At 33.6% G+C, this 22,563-nt stretch overlaps 1 protein-coding gene across 3 annotated transcripts in view; it reads left to right on the forward strand.

Annotated features, from left to right (window-relative positions):
- Window positions 1-22,563, forward strand: part of fng (Fringe glycosyltransferase) — a 118,122-nt gene that overhangs the window by 38,930 nt on the left and 56,629 nt on the right. For all 3 annotated transcript variants that reach the window (XR_015544265.1, XR_015544266.1, XM_087403529.1), the window contains exon 5: window positions 9,364-9,523. Coding sequence is in view for 1 of the 3 variants with exons in the window: in XM_087403529.1 (XP_087259655.1) it covers window positions 9,364-9,523 (160 nt within the window). In the remaining 2 variants the exon portion in view is untranslated. The remainder of the gene's footprint in view (window positions 1-9,363; window positions 9,524-22,563) is intronic.

Consider the following 22,563-nt stretch of genomic DNA (forward strand, 5'->3'; position numbering starts at 1 on the left):
ACTTAAAAGTTATGTGAAAACTTTAATACGAGAATTAATAAATAATATCGCATAATGTGTTTCGAAAATTATCATAGTATTGCTAATTTTCGATTAATAATGATTATTTGAGATCATGACGAAGTGCAATTTGAGAAAAATAATCCAAGTAATTTTATCATTTTAGCGAAAAATATATTTTTATTGTAAATAATTTTGTAAATAATCATTGTTAGAAAATTTAATTCCAGTAATATTTAGTTAAATATTATAATAATTATGATTCACAATATTAATCTAAATTCAATTAGGCAACGTATTTTTATTTATTGTCATGATGTAACATTTTTATTTGTTTAATTTTATAAGTATGATCTATACAATAAGAAACATTTTGTATTTGTGTTAAAATCTGTTTGTATTAAGTTTTTAACAAATTCAAGTGTTAATTTAACATGTGATTATGTTATTTAAATATTTTGTGTTAAATTGATATTTAACATTTCTTAATGTTAAAATAACGTAATCTATAAGAAAGTGCACAAAAATAATGTATTTTAACGCGAATTCTCAAATAAATGAATAAAATATGTTAATTTAATATATTATAAATAATTTTACTGAAGGAATATGCTTTCACAATTTGTTTACAAATTGTATCAGTGTTAGTTTTGTGTTAATGTTTTGAATAATATTTGAATTATATTTCCTAACATATTTATCTTATGTTAAATTAATATTTAGGAACAGGTGAATCATTTAGGAACAATGAATTAAATGTGTTAAAAACACAACTTTTCCAACTGTATATAAATTATTCTTTCATAGAATAATAATTTAGTTAGTCATAGAATAACTTGGTCTTCGATCGGACCTATTCGATCAATTTATTATAATGTATATGAAATTGATGAATTATATGGTTGACTAAGCACATGGAAACTATTCGGCTAACAAGAAAATTAGCGGCGACGCTTGAGCGCGAAATTATCGATAATTACCGATATGGACTAAAATATATTTCGATCGATCAGTCCTAATGGTTCACTTAACAAGATAAGTACTCTCGGTAAAATTTGCCGTAAAAATAGCGTGCCCGCGCGACACGTGTTCACTAGTACCATTTGTCTATATAATTAATGCATGCTGCAACGTAATCGCGCCGCGTCTATCTCCTCTTCGAATGCATAAATGTATCATCGAAAGGAATAAATACCGTTCCTGCGGCAAACGTTATCATTAATCAACAATTAGTCAAGATATAAATCGGCTATGCGTTTATCATTAAATTACATACTATGAAACTCCTAGTGCGGTCAATGCATCAGCAAATAACCGGTTAAGAAATATCAATAAAAGAGTCTGGTTACATTAAAATTCTGAAAATAGACAAAGAGAAGAATTTTTTAGAATCTATTATATTTTTTAGAATCTAGGTTAAATCTATTATAATTGTAATTGAAATAACAAGAATTCTGATTGTATGATCAAAATTTTCTGGTTCGTTCATTTATCTGAAATTTTCTTTCAATGAATGCTTTTAGATAAATCAAATATGTTTTTGCTGATTAAAATTATCGTATATATAATCTTCTATATACAAATTTTGCCACTTTTATAAAATTATGTTACTTATAAATGGTAATATAAAAGAAAAACATATTAAAAGTGTGAGATAAGCATGAGATTGTGAAAAAGCATGAGTCATTAATCATTTATCAATAGCGATGAATTTTTGTTTTAATTAAAAATCAGTGATCATGAATTGATAATATCGTAACGTCAGTTTTTATGAAAAAGAAACGCTTACATTATTTTAAATCGTGGAAATAAAAAAAATGTGTACTGCTTATTTTTTAATAATAAAAATAATAACAATAATATTTTACTGCTGGTGAATTAAGCTTCACTTCTCGAATGCGATCTCATTTTTATTTCTCGTTTTCTGCTTCCGTATCTTTGATTTTTTTCTGCGCCTTTTCCTTCATTCTTCGTAATCCAGAATAGCTTCTGATAATTGTAGTGGTGCGGCTCGTTTACAAATCGAGTTGGCCGATCAGATTCGCGCCGGATGTGCAACAGGTGAAATTATAATATCGAGAAAATTACCGATCATTGATCTCCTCATCTCTTCTCCGACCAGATTTTTCCTCCTTTCTTTCTGTAGTTGTTTCATATATTTCATCTCTAATTGTCGATTCGTTGATTTTTAAAAAACTTTTCTGATTTTTAAATTTTTTATAAATATTATTAATATTATATAAAAAATTCACTTACATATTTCCCGATGTAAATTAATTTTAACATGTCTTGATTTATTAGTATTGTTTTATGGTAATCTCACGACGTATCAAAATATCACTTGGGCACAATGTTTGAGATGTTTGAGCTATTGTAATCCATCGGATACGTCGTTGAAATGATTTAATCGAGATTAATTAAATTGTATCTATGATACACAACTACGAACACTTAGCGAATTGTATTGCTAGATCGTTTACGCTGAGCACAAATTCAGATTTCATGGTGAACGATGTGCTACTTCGATTAACTTTGAAGCACTGTCGTGTCCCGTTATTTCACGTATCGGAAATTAGTATCGCGGAGATATGTGGCGCAGATATACTTCCTATTTCATTAATCACATGGGTCACGTCCATTCACGATCCGAATATTGAGCATTACGACATTACAAAAACGATTTAGCTTCAGCACACGGGGATCGCGCACCCGGCACGAACATGATTTAATATATGTTTTGCAGTATGCAGTCGTGAGTACCACGCCCGTCTCGACACCGGCACACGCCAGCCCTGACCTTTTCCATCCTCCGCTCGTTCCGCGTAAGATCGAGAGATTGCGGCTTCCAGCCGCGATCGGCGCGAATGATGCCTTTATATCACGGTCCGAATTCCGGCATGCATCACTTTGGCCTGAGTCGATCTTCTGATAGGAATTAATTAAAAGTAACGTATTTTCATCGCTAAGGCGTTTCGTTCCCCGTGGTTTTGCCTGATACGCTTGAGAAGAGCATAATCCCAATGTAACGAGTCACGCTCGTACATATCTTTTTTTGTCAGTCAATTTAATTATAATAACCGCCCCGGTACACCTTATCTCGTTCAGCGGATTATTTGTATCGAATAAAGATTTTTCTAATACAAACGCAGTTTAATACATGGGATATAACGTGATATAATACAATTGTAATATTATTATCAACAAATAAATTTCTCCACAGTTATGAAAAAGCGATTATAAATAAGAAAGAAATAGGAATAAATTGATTGTTTGAGAGATAGGAATAAATATAGCGTTTAAAGAGACAGGAATAAATTTATTGTTCAAAATTTTCAATAAAATTATAATAAAAATATTAATATAAATGCATAATTTACAGTTACATTTAATTATATAGAGTGAATCACAAGTATATTTTTTTTTGTTTACAAGAGACGCTCAAAGTGTCCTCCATCATTTTTCACACATGTTTGAGCATGACATATACATGCGTTATTTCAAATCTAATTATCAATTATTTCGATAACGAAACATTTGAGATCTAATATTTAGGAACATTTATTCTTCTTTTTTTGTCCAGAAACATGCTCATTAAGTTTTAAAACATACTTATAACTTATCTTGTATAATTCTTTGTAAAATAGAAATTGTGAAATCAGATTAGATGAATAATTTACTGCAAATATAATTGAATTTCATAAGAAAATATATATCTGAAAAAATTGCATGAAGAAAAATGCAAATAAGAAAACTAGATTAAGGCTAGAATAAATTATTCGATATGAAGCAATATAGTTATTGCAAAAAATATATATATTCATTTAAATTTAGAGATTGCGAAAGGATCTTTTATTAATAGATATTATTAAGCTGGACGTAATCTTTTTAACAGGAATTATAAATTAATTGCTATTTTTATTCAAATTCCGGCTTTGTAGATTTTATTATATAATGCAGTGAAATCGTCTTTAGATTCAAAGATTCTTTTTAATGATATTACAACTAGTTATGATTACGGAACGTTAATTAACAGATCGCTACTGCATGCATCGTTATGTTCATTAAATCGACTGCGAATTATTCGAAAGTCGTCCCTTTGATGGGAATCAAGTCGTGATCAGTTCCCACAGTGAACTACCCTCTGCCAGTTACTATTTTCATCATCCCCAATCCATCTATTTCGTTTACAAGTGGTCGTATTCGATCGATAGTAAACGACTGCAACTCTTCCATATATTCATGTTCGTTCATAGACATTGGGTGCAACTATATATATGTAGTCATGTATTGTATATTCATCTCGAAACAATGATAATATAGAAAAGATACAGATAACATAATCACACGGAAAGGACGGTTTTATTGAAGTATCTAAACATTTAGCCAGATTTGGAAATAATTTTGAATCATTAAAATAGTTAGAACGTTCAAACTCGCTGCTAGACTGTCAAAACTTTTTACAGCATTGCTCATCATGCTTGAGATTTCCTACATAATTATTTTCAGATCTATATCTAGCTAAATTTTTAGTTACTTTAATAAAATTGTTCTTTTCGCAGTTATAATTTAAAATAATTTAAATATATTCAATCTTTCTTTTGGTAATATTATACCATGAGCTGACAAAAGGGTATCTAATCTCTTGTTAGGACATATTTTTTTGTTAAAAAATAATGAAATTTTTAGGCTTCAATAAATTAACAAAACTTCATTGTTCATAGATAATTACGTAAACAGCAATCTTTCATTAAGAATTTTATTAGTTAATGTGTTATTAAAATATTATTATAGATAACTCACAGATTTATCAAAGAGTCTTACACACGGTAGCTCTGTGTATATACTGTATATGTACTGTGTATGTACTGTATGTGTATATATAAAGAACCTTGAGTCGATAGGTACGCGTGTCGCTGCATGTATAAACGGAGTGAGTTTCCGGCGAGTGTCACTGCACACTTCTTAAAAGCCCACTGCAATACTGCACGCGTGGCCGTCACGCAATTATGTATGGGGGTCCCGCGGGTTCCCACGGCGGATGTGCATCGTATTTACGTACGCGTCGTACACCCACGGGGAACGGACTGCAAGCGTTGTCGTTAACCGAATCATTCGGTCACATGCCACGGGGTTGCCGACCCACAGAAGCGGGCCCTTCTTTACGCCCTCGTGCACACACGACACACGCCGCCGTCAACTCGGTATTGTTTCGTTGACTTATGCTATACCTGCAAACGCAGGTGATCGAGCGAGAGGTCTCTCTCTCTCTCTCTCTCTCTCGTACATCATATTATATAAAATGAACGAAATACGAGATTGAGTCGCACGTTCGTTTTAGAGGGTCAGATTAATTAAGTGAGAATGAAAATCGATGAAAGAGTATAAAGGAAAATATTAGAATGATGGAAACTAATTATGATAACATTAAAAAGGAGGAATAATAAAAAAAAATTGTATGAATAATACGTTCTTTTGTGAATTACATCTTCATAATTTCCGCTATATTGTGCAATATATACGATACATTCTTTTGAAAGATGTAGTACGTATTCTTTAAGGCAGTGAGGCGTTGCCGCACTGTGGATTGCTGACCAAGACCTTTACGCTTTTTCTTACGGTATTTATTCACGCACGATCGGATTCCGTGGTTAGGGCAAAACCGAAACATCGCTTTGAAAATGATATTCCTTCGTGTATGGCAGGGAGAGCAATTGCGCTCAAAAAGAAAGTAACTCGGTCGATTTCGCACATCCGGTCTCTATCTTCTCTCGTGAGTGAAGTGATGGTTTTTATGATAATTAATGACACTCCCAAGATTCATGAAGTATTTCTGAAGGCGATACTATAATTATATATCACTCTTGAATGAGATAATGGAACCCAGTTTGTATTTGTTCGAACGGCTTCCGTAAACAATATTGTTGTAAAAATGTATAAATATAATTTTCATAAACAAATTATTTAATTGCCCGACATTCCGTCAAAGAGTTGTGATTTATGGCGAAATGAAGTATTTTTGAACAATCGTTTAAGCCCTTCAAAACTATTGAGAAGAGTCATTAATTTTTATTGACATTCGAATGTGTTATTAATGATAGGAGCATTGTAGCGTTACTCTTAATAGAAATTATACATTCGACAACGAATCTACTTCGCCTAATTGATATAGAGAACGATTTATCACCCTCTTCGTTGAATATCCAAATCGTTTCGACTATGCATATGACTCGATTGCGAACTTATATTTAATTATTTCTTTGATTATACAATATATAGCACGCGTGGCTGTCGATTTTCCGACTCGCATAATATTATACTTTTGAGACATTATTTAATTGAAGATGCCATTCTGATTTGAGGCGACACTGATGAAAAAATTAAATGTCGATGAGCCATTTTAATGCGATTTATTTCTAAATAAAATGTAATCGTCGTGTTTTCGAATGATAAATATTTTAAAATTCGAGTTTAATGGAATTTATTTAAAAATATGCGAACTATTTATATGAATATTTTATTTTATGAACTTGTTTTACTTGAGCATAATTGAGAGAGTTTATATTTATATCACTAATTTATACTGCTGCAATTATTTGCTTTTTAAAAGAGAGATATTTCTCTGTGTTTCGCTCATTATATGACCCAAAGCTGAGCACGTGTGCCTGCATATTCATATGGTATGATCATTTCTTTGTTGTGTAAAACAATTGCAAAGGACCATGCACTCTGCCTTTTACCTGCCCAGAACAGAAATAAAAGTAATTTCACACTCTTTGTTCTCTTCTTTCGGTACATTTCTCCTTTGTTTCACACGTTGCTCGCCTGCAGGTTGATTCTAATATATATGCAGATTGCAGATATAAGATCTATCTCGATTTTATGTACATTGCATTTTTTTTCTGTCAAGCATATCTTTAAATTAGACTGCACATAGTTCTATAGAACGTACTTTCAATATATTGTAACTTTTACTTTATAAAAAAATTAAGATAACATATTCACTAAATTCTTCGGACTGGAATCTCACTCTTTATAGATTCCACTCTAAAGAATTTAGAGAGAAAATGTGCACAATTTCACGTCGATTTATTTATTGTACAAATTTTTTTTCTTTTGCAATATTAATGTTCTATACACGGATATAGCTTTAACCAAAATGAATCCACGAGGAATTAGATATAGCTTTAATGAAGTACGATAAATTAAATTGCTCCATAATAAAAAGTATCATTCATAATAATATTTCAAATAATAGCAAAGTTTAAGATTATTCGTAGTCCGTTCTTATTTTAAAATGTCTTGTAATATAAATGTTTCTTAAGATGCTATAAATATACAACTTTATGATTAGGTTATCATATTAACAATCTTAAGTAACAATCTTAATCCGTACTTAAGACAGTGTCAAATATAACTATCTATAAACCGACCTAAAATATGACTGCTGATATGACTTTATAAAGATAAAAGAAATGGATATTTGATATTTATTTGTATTTATTCGTGTTGATTTCTACCTTTAGTCTGGTATACAAATCAAGAATTGATCCTGCTAGAAGGTCAACACGCTAAAGATAGCATTATCCTGATTTCTCTGGCGCGGCTAGGAAGTACTTCTTGTCGGTCGTATTGTCGCATTGGATCGCGACTTCGGTTTGGTTGTACAAGGGAGGAACGCACCGAATGGCGATCGCACGGTGCAAACACCGTTCAGCCTCACGCAGGAGATACGATCTCGCGCATATAGGAACAGCAACGTCCTCGGTCTCGGTCGGGCTCCCTCCAGGCGTAAGCCGGCTACGCCATTAAGCTGGAATTCAGGTGTATTAACGATGCTGGACCGCGCGCGGCAGGTACGTAGCGACCACCCGTGGCCACCCGGTAGCACACTAATGGCAAACGCTACGGCGGAAGAGACCGTTCGTTAGAGAGATTTTATTTCGCCTATCTTACGCGCTCGCGCGCTCTGAGCAACACGACGTTTACTGTCGGCGCAACATGGGACTCGGTGGGAAAGGGTTACGAGGCGCAATTGTGTACGATTGCGTCGCGTTCGTACTCACGGGACGTTACCCTGATTACCCGAGGCCGCTGCCTCGATGAGATCGACTGAAAGGCTTTCACGTGATATTTTATAAGTATTATTTATAAGTGCTCTTAGATTATTGCCATTCTATTAATTACTGTATCAACGTGTTTGTCCTAATCGCAGGGCACATTTAAAATCTGACAGGAATTTCAATTTGATTGCAGCAATCTCGGTTGATGACGAAATAAAAGACGATACTCGTAATATTTTAAGAAGTATCACGCAATTTTTTTTTTGCTGATATACTCAATTATTATATTAATTTTTTTAACTGAAGTTTAATAATAAAATGCTATATTTCTAAATTTTAAAATTAAAAATAAAGTAACTTCTATAAAGATAATTGATAGTCCATGCGGTTTGCACAATGTGCAAAAATTTTAAAGATAATATATTAGGTGTTGGAATTAATTCGTAGCGTTTTACAAGTGATGGGAAGTACTTTCATTAATGTATTTTTTAATGCTCATGTGAAATAAATAACATTCTTTCATTAAAAACGCTACGAATTAATTCCAACACCTAATATAATTTTATTTATTTATATATCTCTTATACGGAATAAATTGCGTTGAAGCGGAAATGCAGCGATGCGACTAATCCCGCGGGAAAATAAGCGCTGTATCGAATCTCTATGCTCTTATTTGAACTCGAGACTAAGCGGTATCGTCGTTATCGAGAAATTCCAGCGAAGGTTTCACAGGTGTTACGCGTAAATAAATGAAGGTCCGTGTATTCGTTGAATTATTTATTTTTTCTTCGTAAAAAGTTCCGTCGCCAATGGAATATCTCCGTAATGATTATCCTTGTTTATGTAAAGTTGTTTTATTTTTAGGTTCAATGTGTACCTGTTATTATATATATGTAGATATAATGCAGCGATTATATAATTTAAAATATAAATAATTAAATCGTAATGTTTAAATCTTGTTAACATTTTACTAACTTGTTTATAATTATATACATCTCATGTGTCCTTAGATTTCGATTTTAATAAAATTTTTTTGAAAGATTTTTTAAATATTGATTTATTAATTTGAAGATACAAAATTTACATTTTATTTTTTTATGTATATCTGACAATATTTGAGCGGCAGCAATAATTATACAATAAGAATTATAATAGCAATAACACTTCTCATAAGAAGAAGAATTAAAATAACTAAACTTCTGTATCATCTTATTAAGTAAAATTATACAATTTTCACTTAAATTATAAAGAATTACATGACACAATATTTCTATTATATTAATACTTTTATTACGTGTTTCAGGTGGTTCTGCCATTTCGATGATGATAATTACGTGAACGTGCCGCGCCTATTGAAGCTTCTAGACAATTATAATCCACGGGAGGATTGGTATCTCGGCAAACCCTCGATACCTGCGCCCTTGGAGATCATCAGGCAGGGCCCAGAGCCGCAGAAACGACCGGTGAATATAGATTAATTGCATTTTCTTTCCTTTCACGTACTCTTAATTTGTTTTTTAACATGCTTGTATTCTTGCTGGGAATTCTCTGTTTAAAAATGTTTGTCCAAAGATGGCAAGCAATAACGTGCAAGCAGTGCACAATATAAATTAGATTACCCGCAGGGATGACTGATTTATCCAGTCGTTTGAACTTAGCGAATCCACAAACTCTTGTTCAATATATAATATTATAGAAATATTTAATACGTACCTACATATTGTACTCTTACATCGACATGCGTTTTTGCGGGAGATGTGAATAGTTAAAGATTAAAGTATAAAGTAAAAGTAGAACATAATCTAATTTAAGAAGACGAATAAGATTAGGAACATTTATTATATTTAAAGATTCGAACTGAATATAAATTAAAGTTTATTTTTACATTTTATTATAAAAAATTAGCTTTTTTGTTAATAACAAATTGATATTTTTAATAATACAGAAGAATTCATGCGTACTACATTATAAAACACATTTTTAATCTTTTGATATTTTCAGTATTTTGTCTTGATTGATTTTGTATAGAATTAGCTTTTCTGTTTATATAGGTTTATTCAGATACAAATAGGATTATATGTATTGTAAGTACTTACTATTTCAATAAGGATTTTATTGTATTTAAAATTCGAAATTGGAACATGTCTAAAATTATTCTTTCATTTAACTACATAATGTCTGTATTTCGAGAGAACCGGCTTCGACCCAGATTTACTTATAATATAGATCGTATACTATAATACTTACCTTCTCTGAAAGTCAACTTATTAACCGCTCTTCGCGATTGGTCAATTAAAGGAAATTGTCTCTCAGGATTTATTTAGAGCCGTGATAGCTCAGTAGCAATTTAAAACAATGACAATAACGAGGCTACGCCTTGCTGTCTCCACCAGCACACTGAGATGAAATTCGCAAACATGAAATTCGTCCGACCGCCTTTGAAGCTTCCGGTTGGGTTTCTCCATGAAATTAAACCTACCGGAGGAAAAAAAGAAGCCGGGAGGCTTTTAAAGGGAAGAGGGAAAGCAGAAGGATGAGTAAAAGAGGACAAGATTATTCGCGATATTTTCTTTCTTCTCTCTTTCTCCTCTCCTCACTTCGCGGTCTTTACACGAGAAGCCGTGCCGTCACTAACGGGTGGTCTTATCGAATTTATGCATCCGCGAGGCGGCGGCTTCCGGCAAAGTCGAACGTACATACGTCTTGGCAAATGCGGGTTTAGAGTGAAATAGGGATCGCTTCGCTTTTGTGAGCAATTCGTTCGACGGTGAAGGCAAAGAATATCGCGCGAAGAAAATGCGCGATAGCGTCTATTCTTTTTAATGCTCCCCGGCGGCGTTTTCTCCGTGCTACGAGTTTCATACTATTATCTCGCACCTCGCGTACATATATATATATATATATCTCTCTTATCCCATGCGAGTGCATGATAGGTTTTTATGGATAGATCTCGTGCCCGTGAAATTCCGATTTTCCCTCGTGGGAGATGCAGTCGTTGCGCCCGCGCGCGGTTCACTATCTTCTCGGATATTCAATCTACGACACTTTTTACTCGCTTCGATGTGCGTATATCCGCGAAATTGCTCTTGGAGATTTGGCATATTGCACGTGAGACATTTTTCCTAGTATTTTTCTATCGTCAGCGGTAAAAGATATCGCAAACGTCGAATTTATTGCATATTTGCATGCCTAATGCAGAAATGCCATTACAACTTAAAAATATATTATATAAATAATAGAAATGCATTGAATTAATAATATTTTAAATACTATTTCAATTTTATTATATTTTTTGTTGTACGTATTTTTTATTATTTCTTTTATATTTCATTCTTATTATTCATTGTATTTTTTGTTTCTTTTTTTTTTTTTTTTTGGTTATATAATATTATTTTTTAATTATAGCGGTCTTCTTTTCTCAAAAAATTCTTCAGATTCTGTAACTTTTTTTGGAAATTGCTTAGAATTGTAATTGTATATCTAAAAACTGTCATATAAAATAATATATCCTTTTTACATAAATTGTAGAATTATGAATTACTGCGAATAATATTCTGTCTTGAGGTTATATTATGAATTTTAAATCACTCACATGAAAGATGAATATGTTTGTAAGAGAGAGGGCGAAGTAGAGAGCGTCTTTTCAAGGCATAGCAAGCGAAGAAACTCGCCTGTGCACAATCACGAATCGATAAAAGCCCGTCTCACGTGCTGCTTTAGGAGATACACGATGCGATTCGGATGTCGCCGATATGATCGCCGACGCTCGGCAGCCGACAGTTAAAGGAAGCCCGCGATCTTATCACGACGCGGTGTCATGCTATGAGGCCATTAATCCTTTTTCTTCTGCCAAGACAAGAAATGAAAAAGGAGATCTGTTGCCGGTGACGTCGTTCACGATCGAGAGGACAGGTCGATTTATGCTCCGGAAAAAAAATTTCAATATATAAAGTCATCCGCTTTAAAAATTAATAACCGTTTTAATTTGTTTATTGGGAAATTTGAAGTAATATCTCTTATCTTTTCGAGTTAATTTCTAAACGATTGTTTTTTACACTTACCGGAATTTGCATATTCCGCAGTGGAAAGTTGGACAAGGTACGAATTGGAAAAGCTGTTTCTCGCACTTCTTTCTTTCATCGTTGGGAGAAAAGTATGAGGTTACCGGAGGAAAATAGATAAAGACGAGTGGGATTCGTGGTGCTCTCGAGATGAAACGATAAATCTTGCAAAGCCCGTAGGATCCGTTCTTCCTTCTGAGATTAACCGCTTCTTATAAGGTTCAATCGAAGCTATTCATCAAGCGCCTTCCTTGATATCTCTTTCCCTGATTTCTCTCCGCCGCTCGTTAAAGTCTAATCATAGTACGGATTCCGATTTTTTTCTTTTTATGCTATCCATGAACTTCGCGCGATCTATGATTGCCAACAATCGATCGGACCTTTCACTACTGAACGGACTACTATAGAGATTGAGCAGGAAAAGAAAATGAGCGAAATTTAGATATCTGATTTATCGAATAGTGCGTTTATTCAGAAATGTTTTAGATTGCGATTTATTTTAGGATCTTTCTTTTATTCAAATTTCAACATTCCAGAGAGAATATCTTAGATTTCGCTTTAGTGATGGATTCTTTGAAAAGGAATTTGAAATTGTTTCTTAAAAGAAATTTCAAGGAAAATATTATAAGTTTTTTACTTTTATTTCTTACATTTAATATGAAAAATTTCAATTATTCAACTTTGATTAAGATCCTATAAAAATGAGGTCATAAGCGAATGTCGAATATTAATGTTTGAATATTGTAACTTGTTGAAACTTGTTTGTGAGAAAAATATTCTCTAGGAATTAGTAAAAAGTCTTATATTATTATAGTTTTATTAGAAGATTCGATTTATAAAGTTTTATATAAACATGAACGTAACATAAGTCAAACAATTTTCAGTTTTTTCCAAAGAGAATAATTAATACGAGAAATGTCGCAAGAATTTATCATTTGTGATTAAAAAATGTTTACGTTTAGTATTAAAAAAAAAAACATTTGACGTATAAATGCAACGCAAAAACGCTCGCGGAAAACCTAGCTTGCATGTTTATCCGTCATCGAAATTATTTTTCACGCCATTATTCCACATAAAACTTTCGTCGTGAGATTCGGTCCGATAACTACGAGGTCGATGCCGTTATATAGTCAACTCGTTACCGGTCGGTCCGCAAAAGATAAACTCGATTGATCGTAATATACATGCATGTTGGCGTATTGATCATCACGTGGTAACCTATTTAAGGTAATCCGAGATTTATGAGGAATTTAAATTGGTCGATATCCTCTGACACATTCCTGTAAGAGATATTTAATGCATTAAATAAATTATTAAAAACACAAGATTTCTTTAAATACGTAAAGTGTTGAAAAATTCTAGTGAAATCCTTGAGAGAAACGGATCATTATTCTAAAAAACGTTAATTATTAGAATAATTTATAATCACTAAATTATTTCATTGTTTTATTCTATGATATACGTGAAAGTAGAGCAATTTATGATTAAAGATTTTATCTGTATCCTGAAAAGAGTGCAGATATATCTACCTCCCGTTCCGTTTTAATCTGATTATGTAAAATAAATCTCAACATACATTACGTAAGGTGATAGGCTTTAGATCAGCGCTGATCGTTTTATTCCAGTTTTATTGCTATTTGGCACAGTGTATTCTGCACGGTGAATGGATATTGTTCGATCCGTACGTTATAAAAGAGTTCTGACTCGATCTCGAACGTTTTTCTGCCCTCTACGTGGTCCTCTTTCTTTGCGGTTCTCTTCATTCAGCCTTCTTACGATCTGGTCGGACCAGTATCGTGTGCACGAAATCTCTTGAAAGTCGATCAACCGCGGTTCCTGTGAGCATAAGTATCGATAACACGCATGCCAGCTCGTTTAAATCTTTTTTTGTCTTATACGAAAATCATTTTTATGCGAATGACGTCCGTCGCTGATATGAATTAAAATAAAAATCGCGCTGGATTACTTCCTTCTTGTGCCGGACACAATTTGCTCCACCCTTTAATTAAGCAAAGAAATCTTGCTTCCTTATCTTTATTCATTTCATAAAAAAGATAATTTGCGAACAAGAAGAAAGTTGCCGGACTGCTCGACTAAAAGATGGTTATTATTTGCGTTATAAAAAACCTTCTTCGTATCTGTAAATATTGACTGTTCATCAGATTTGCGTTGAAAATCAATTTTGCAATTATATTTAAATATAATAAAATATCAAGTTACAAATAGTATATAACCAAACATTTTTATTAAATAAATGCAATCGAAATTATAGTGAATGTAACTGTTTCCTTAAATTTTCACTTGCTATTCGTTTATTTTTCGCTAATTTACTTATTATTTATGTGGTAATAATAACTAAAAAATATGTTAAGAAAAAATTAAAGATTTTCAAACGGGGAATATGTAACAATTATTAATAGTACAATTAACTATATTCGCATGATTAAAATAACTATAAATATATAATTATCTTAAAAAATGATATAAATTATAGTTAAATTATGGTAATTGTAATTTTTTCCCTCAGTATAAAATTTCAAATTTTATTATTTTTGTCGATATATTGTATTTCATCGGATGAACACATTAAATTTCTGCTAGATTTTTTAATTAACCATGAATTTTGTCACGTCGTGCGTCTCTGCACGCAGATGCATTCTGTTCGTCCTTATCTTGGGCGCGAATCGCAATTCATGGCGCGACATGAACCCATAGTAGAATCCCCACTCGTATGTACCTACATGTAATACATATACGCGGGTGAAAGGTGGTTACGCGTCCGCCGGGCGAGGCATGCTGACCGGAGAGTACTTGAATCTGTTGCTATACCTGGTATACACTGGCCATCTTCGTGCCAGCTTCGTCCCTTCGTTCGTGGTCGAGCTATCTCTCCCGACCCCCCATGGGTGTGGTACCATCTTCCAACCGAGATTATGGTCTCCGCCGTGGACGTTGCTCCCCGCGGGCTCCACGTACTCGTATATTATATTTGCCCGAGAAATCCTCGGGCTCGCTCGATGCGCACGTGTGTGCGTCCATCGTGTGCCCGGAAAGAATCGGCTCGTTACTGGAGAGAATCGCCCCGACAATTGGAGCGGTCTGCGCCGCTTCTTCTCGTGAACAATATTACATTTAAAAGATACGGCCGCGATTAACGAAGGCAAGACGATACACGGCAACATTTTTAACAGACGTTTCTAACAGCGTTTTATATAAATCCTTTTTTGTGCTGGAGCAAAATTTTCGGACACCCCGTAGTGTACGTAATACACATTTAGAAACCCGCCATCAACCACAGGAAGCTCGAGATTCTCCACTAACGCGGCGTGCTGTGTCGTTAATGTTTTTGCGTTTTTTTTTCAATTTTCGACGAGCTAACCGATTTTTAAGTAGATTACCAAGCAAGATCATCTGTTCAGTTTGCTGTTTATGCAATGTATCTAGTCTCTATGTCTCTGCATAAGATTATTTTAGCAAATTGAAAATTTACAATTATTTCATACAGAAAAAAATGTTTAGTTGAATTAACTGAAATTCTGGTGGAACATGAACGATCCAAAATTCTAGTTAAATCTACACGGTTTCTGGTTAAATTTATTAAAATTCTAGTTGAAATAATCAACATTTAGAAGGTTTAACCAGAAATCTGAATTTTATTTTAATTTTTTATATAAAAAATTATGTAAAATCGATTTAAAGAGCTTTGTCTGGTACGTCGATTTTCGTCTGAAATAGCATTCGCTATTTTATTCTACCGTAGCTCTTCGTAACAATCAAGTACAATTAACGTCTACGGCTGATTGACGAATGATCAAGGTTCGCATTATACGGCTGATCTGTAAAAACAAAAAAGCGTGAGAGCATTACAACTAGATGCATGGTTTGTCGAAGGGATAATTAACTCGGAACGGCCTGCAGGGCGCGTACGCGCGGATTGTTACGTTTGAATTCTTTCGGTGGCTCCTTGACACGATGGTGCAACTGCAACGTGCAACTGCAACGTGCTGCAATTGCGCCTGCGGAATCGTTGTCTCGTCAGGTGAAAGGTGCTCCCGCGATGGATGAATGAGCGTAACGTGTATTCCGCAAATTGATAGGCAAAGTAGAGCTAGACTGCGAACGAGTTTGCTGTTGCTTGTAGGTCAATACCAGAGGATAATTTGCTAATTGCACGTTGCCTCACAACGACCAATATCTATACCAAATCCATCTAATTTTATGAGAAAATTGTAACTGACGTATAATAGAAAAGATCTTTCATCTGACGTTTTCAATACTCTAATTAATAAGTAGATATTTTTGGAATCAACTTTATCTTTTAGGAAATATATTGTATAATATTTAGGAAGCATATATAAATCAAATTTAGAGATCGATGAGAATAAATCTATTTAAATATGAAAATTCTTATATTTGATCAAAGCAAGATCTCTCGGTGTTTAAATATTTCTATGTGAAATTTATATACATATCTGATTTTATGCATATTGCCGAAATCATTTTTGTTGAAACGGTATCATTTATGTTTTATAGGAAATATCAAATATATATATTGTATGAAATCTATATTTATCGATTCTGCTAGATTCTTTGTCTCCGTATGATTTTATTTATAAGTAGCATCTATTTTTTAGTAGCATATATTTATATATTTCTCAGTGTGCATGTTTGCTGAAAAAAAAGTTGAAGAAATTCTTACGTTTTACGTTTTAACCCACGTATAGATAATGGCAGTTATTATTATCATGTATTACATATTTATTATTATTATGTTACATATTTTTCTCTAGCTAGTTCTTAGTAATTCTTCGCGATAAGAGAGAAGCTTACGAGACACGCCCTGTTACAATGGAGTCGATTGCCCCGGAGAGCGATTAATTCACCTGGAGGCGAGGATCGACGTACGTCGGTGGTCGTTACTTTACATTTTCCCCGGCACGGCGGCGTCGTAATTGCGCCCGCAGGAGCGCGATATCGCGCGCACCACGCCTCTAGGTGAAAGGGTGAGCGTGCGGGCGTACCGATGCGGTGCGGTGGTGAAAAAGACGGCACGGGGCAGGAATAGAAAGGTTTGCAGACAGGCGGCAGGTAAGCGAGCGAGAACTGCAAGCAGGCACAGGCAGTCGAGCTCTCCGTTCATCGTCTCGCGTCGTGCATGAAGGCTGAAAATCGAGCCGTGCACGAGACGGTCATTTTAGTCCGACGGTAGGCCGATCCACCCAGGGGATAACCTGCCGATGAACCGTAAACCAGGAACTTATTATCGGGCCGTATACCGCACGGACGCTTTATTATTACGACTACTAGTGTAGAGCTGGCGAAGAGGAGTCGTTTCACTGCTAGATCTCGGAGCGATGAAACTGCGCGCCCGTCTCTAATATCTCTCCGTTAACTCCACGACTCGCTCGTTCATAACGTTGTTGTTGTCATTATGATCCCTCGTAAGCGTCACGTTATAAGTTTTACAGTCGGTCAGGAAAATTACGATTTGGCTTTATCATCGTCTTTAGTAGATTCGATCTGGAAAACCGGAATAAGCTTGAGTAGAATGAGTTAGGATGATTTAATGTGATAAAGCGTGACGACGTATCGTCAAAGGTTGTTAAAGTATGCACAAGTACGGACTGTTATAAAATTCTATCTGATACAGAATAGAAATAGAGTTTAGCTTCGAATTAATTTGGAATCTTTGACATTCTGTGGCGTAATGTGGCACAACTTGACTTACTTAAGCATAACTGCGGAATTTGCGTCGAATATTGTCTGTAGAGTTGCGCGAATCAGGAATTTCAGATCTTCATTGTTTCGAAATAACTTCAAAAGCCGCATGCATTCATAGTTTACGATCATTCCATCTAGTGGGAAGTCTGCAACGATGTGAACTAATGCTTTGCTACTACGATTAACCCCGTTCCATAATTTATGCATAAAAACGTATGCTTGTCCTTCTTTCCTACATATTATTACCTCCACCTCTGAAAACATTAGCTTTGTAAGCTCGCAACTGAAACAGTCGTTGTATTATTGAAGAAACATGAAACGAAGAGTCGTTCCACTGCATTTGCTAGGACCGAGTTTATTGCGCTCTTTATAGTCATCTCCGCTCGAACAATGAGTAATAATAGAACCAGTCATGTTTCTTTGCGTAATCATGTCTCCATTGGAGTTCTAATTTTTCTACGAGTAATATTTATCGTAAGATCACGTCAATATCTCTCTTGTTTTATCTTGACAACTAGCACTTATATCGAAAAATAAATCGGCGCCGGCACGGCGTAAACCGTAATTTTCGCTCGTAATTAGAATTACTCTTACAATTAGGCTCGTAATAAATTCATCGTTTACCTGCGACGCTTGCTCTTCAGACCGGCGGTTAATTAATGTCGAGGGTTTTAAGTTGTTTCGACACGGGTCTTTTTCATTCTTCATTCCGGCTATGGTCACCTTATAATCCGTGTCGCTTCGCTTTTTACCGGCAAACTCACCGCGAAAGTCTGCCAATTAATCGATATTGTCCTCCAAGGTGAGACGGCGTTTTATTATATGAATTTCATCATACCCAGTTAACCGACCGTAAGTAGGACAGAATTTAATAATGTCTGGTGATTGTCAGACGCTAATAACATTTATTCATGGTTTTTTTTGTGATACATTTTAATATATTTTTACGTATTTTTATTGTGTTTTCTTTAATTTGCACACGTACAAAAATGTAGTGATAAGAATGTAGAGAAAAGCACATAGTATTATCAAATATAAAATATGATAAATATGGAGAATTAGAAAGTGAAGGAATTGTGAACGCGTGATAAACGCGAACGATATTATATTGCAATATATTAATGATCTCATTTTTCGCATCCAATAATAGTCCGATGTATGCCTTTATTTTTAGTACTGCATAACAGAAGACCATAAAACGCATACATCGATTAAGTAAATGTTATTATATGTTTTCGATAATTTTGATGAAGGGGAAAACAATGGAATTACAAATATCTAAGGGAAAAATTAAACAAAATTTATTTATCAATTATTGAAGTTTTTATTTAAAAGATATTGGCTTTAATTATAATAATTAACATTTATATGTATATTTGTAATAAGAATCAGAATTGAAAACTTAATAAAATAATATATGTTAATAATTTTTCCCTCCATATATTTGTGATATATGTATATATTTCGTAACACATAACTTTTTAGTCGCAATTACTAATTACGTGCACGCACTTCGTAAAGATTGATGTGCTTCTTAAAATGATCCCGTTGAATATATCTTCTCACATCATTACAACATTTCCTGCTGTAAAACGAACCGAATCTCGCTTAGATTGTGCGTACATAAACTCCCGCGTATAAAACGCATCTTTTCACGTCGTTGGTCCTCTCACTAATCCGCCCACAACCAATGAACCAACGCTAGTAACGATGCACGATAATAGTAATAACAGCAGTAATAACTATAATTACGCGTTATTGTTGCCGCTTATTATCGTTACCGTTAACGGTGTTCCTCTCGCACAAAATCGCTTCGGTATTTTGCGTATAATACCTGTTGTTTTCTAACAACATCTCTATGGACTTGATAATTATTGATGCGTAATCTTTCCTTGTTTTAATTGCGATTAACAAATGGATGAAATTTTTATGTAATAATCAGAAAACTAAATGATTAAAAAAATTTGGAATATATTAATAATTTATCATGTTTAATTTGTACTGATGCAGACTAAAAAAACCACGGTTGAAACGTTTAATTTTACCAATACGTTACGTAATTTGACCAATAAATTTATTGTACACAATCGATATCATGGTAGGCTCTTATTGGCTAATAATTTATTTCCTTGTTATATCTATTTACTTATTACTCTTTACTAATTTGTTTGTTTAATTGAATAATTTATCAAATTAAAAAATTACTTAATCTTTTGTATATCTTAATTCGTATGACTTAATTTTTTATAAAAGCTTTGCTTTATAAAAACTTTATTAAGAGTTGTTATTTTTCTGTGCGATGGAAAGATATATATGTAAAATAGAAAGTTTTTATAGGAAGATATATTTTTATTTTGGTTCGTTCGACAGTTCTTAATTATTGTGTCAGTACACTTGTCAAAAAGTATTGTGAGAAAAAATCGGTTGGTGATATATATGCTGCTTTTAACCGCTTCGGTATTGGATGCGATCGTGACGTTAGATTGCTTTGGTTCTGGCTGTAATTAACAGGTAGACAGCGAATACAGGATGCCGTAACTCTATAGGGTGTTGACTAGTTTAATAGCCTATCAACAGTGTTTTTCTTTCGTCCAGCTATTCCTCTCGTTTTGTTTTGTTTGAGCGATTTAAGAGCGATGGATTGTATGTACGTGATTGTATATAATGATTTTATGTGAGTTTAGTTGGCTGGAAAAAATCCTATTACTCTCTTTAGAAATCAACATAATAATTATTGCTAACGCAAATGTCTATTTAATTATCGTTTATACTACTTTTGCGTTGCATATACTATAATTAGATCGGAGAATATAAATATGTTGGTGGTAGTAAAAAAAAATTAATTTATTTAAAAAAAAAACAGAAAGCAGTTTTGATTAATTATATGTATATGAAAAGTAGAATTATTTAAAAGTTATAAGACAAAAACTAATTTTTTGTTACTATTTTCTATTCTGTGTATAATAAAGTGAGATTTTATCGTGGCTTTTTATACTTTGATCGTATTTCAGTTTTACTAATTGCAGAACAGAAACTTGTATGTTATAAATTTATTTTTCAGTATTTCAAAGATTTTTGTTCCATTAAACATAGCGTGATATTGAATATGTATATATGTAAATGAATCGCGGATTCTAAATACGTCTCGTATGATTTATGAAAATTAATGCAGGCATGCATAATTAAGATCAAACATTGGAGATTTGTACTTTTGCGTAACATATAGTTAAAGAAGAAATTATATAAAAAACTGATATATTAGTCACAATTACGAAATCGATCATTATGTAAGTATCACGCTATCGTGATGCTCATTGCTTGCGAAAGAAGCATACAACTTTTTTGCGACCGTTCGATTAATCGTTTTATTTCTTATGTAATTTTTTCATAAAAAGCGAGAATTAAAATAATTATCATAATAAACGTATCCCTTCAAGGAAAAAATGATATATTATACAATATGTACATGGTATATTATATACATATCACAGTGTGTATATTATATGTTAAAGTGTTAATTCAGTAAATGTATACATTTACCGTAGTCTGCTGTAGTCACTGTATACATCTATTATACATAAACGTATATATTTTGACTAATAAGTGTATACATTTAAAATTAACACTTTGATTGTGACATATATATAAAATAAAGTTAATAAGATCCTTATTCAGATCGTTACGAAATCGCTGTCAGTTATGCTTCATTCATTTAAAAATTAATTCAGAGTTGATTCAACAGCGATTTGACGAGTAACGATATGAACAAGGATTTTATTCTTTATTTCAATGTATATACTATGATATTTCTTTGAGTGTAATTTTATTATTATGATAATTTTTGTTTGGTTTCCATAAAGAGAAATATATAAGAAACTGTAGCAATAAAACAATTCCCGAACAGTTACAAAAAGTGAAAGTTTTACCTTTCTTTGTAATTTTTTTCATAATTTTTCATTTTATTAAAAAATATGTATAGTACATCCTTAAAGTTATGGATATAAAGTATATAAACAATTTCACGAGAAATTATCTTTGTGTCTTGTATTTATCTCAGAAATTGCTGTTGCCGGTTTTCTACGCACATTCGGATCCGCTGTAATTTAAGAGTGACTGTCTTCTGAAGCGAGAAAATTCGATCAGATCTTCCCGAACGACCGATGGCAGTCAACGTAATGGCTCTATTATAGCCGATTCGAGCGATTTGTTCGAACATGGTGGATTCCGCGGATACTTCGGAGTAGATCGACCCGATCTTGATTTATTCCTTCTCGGAATCTGTCGGTGAGATGCCCTATCGATTCTTCTCACCCCTACCGGGCTTCTCTGTACCACCGCTTATCAGGTACCTTCGAACTCTTCAAATGCATTCTGGTAACGCTATCCGGACTTTTCGCAGCTGAGTGACAGCAGGGAAATAAAAGAGTCACGACTCCGTCGGATGTGTCGCGTTTCGCTCATGCATTCGCCATCGTGAAAAGCGTGAAATCGACCGCCGTCTCTCAAGGCGCAAAGAGGACGACGCGCCAGTCTTTTTTGCAATTATATTTTTTTGTTCTGCCTTCGTGCCGTGGCACATCCATTATGATTAGCGATTACGCTTGCGTAAAAAGCGGAGCTTGATTGTGACGGGCGAATAAAAGAGACGTTATTATTAATTTTAACGCGCTAACGTTAATCTATATCTATTAGATGATTTTATTAAAATATATGCGACAGTT

This window comes from Acromyrmex echinatior, chromosome 2 (assembly GCF_024713525.1).
Source record: "Acromyrmex echinatior isolate Ae372 chromosome 2, ASM2471352v2, whole genome shotgun sequence".
Classification (NCBI taxonomy): Eukaryota; Metazoa; Arthropoda; class Insecta; order Hymenoptera; family Formicidae; genus Acromyrmex; species Acromyrmex echinatior.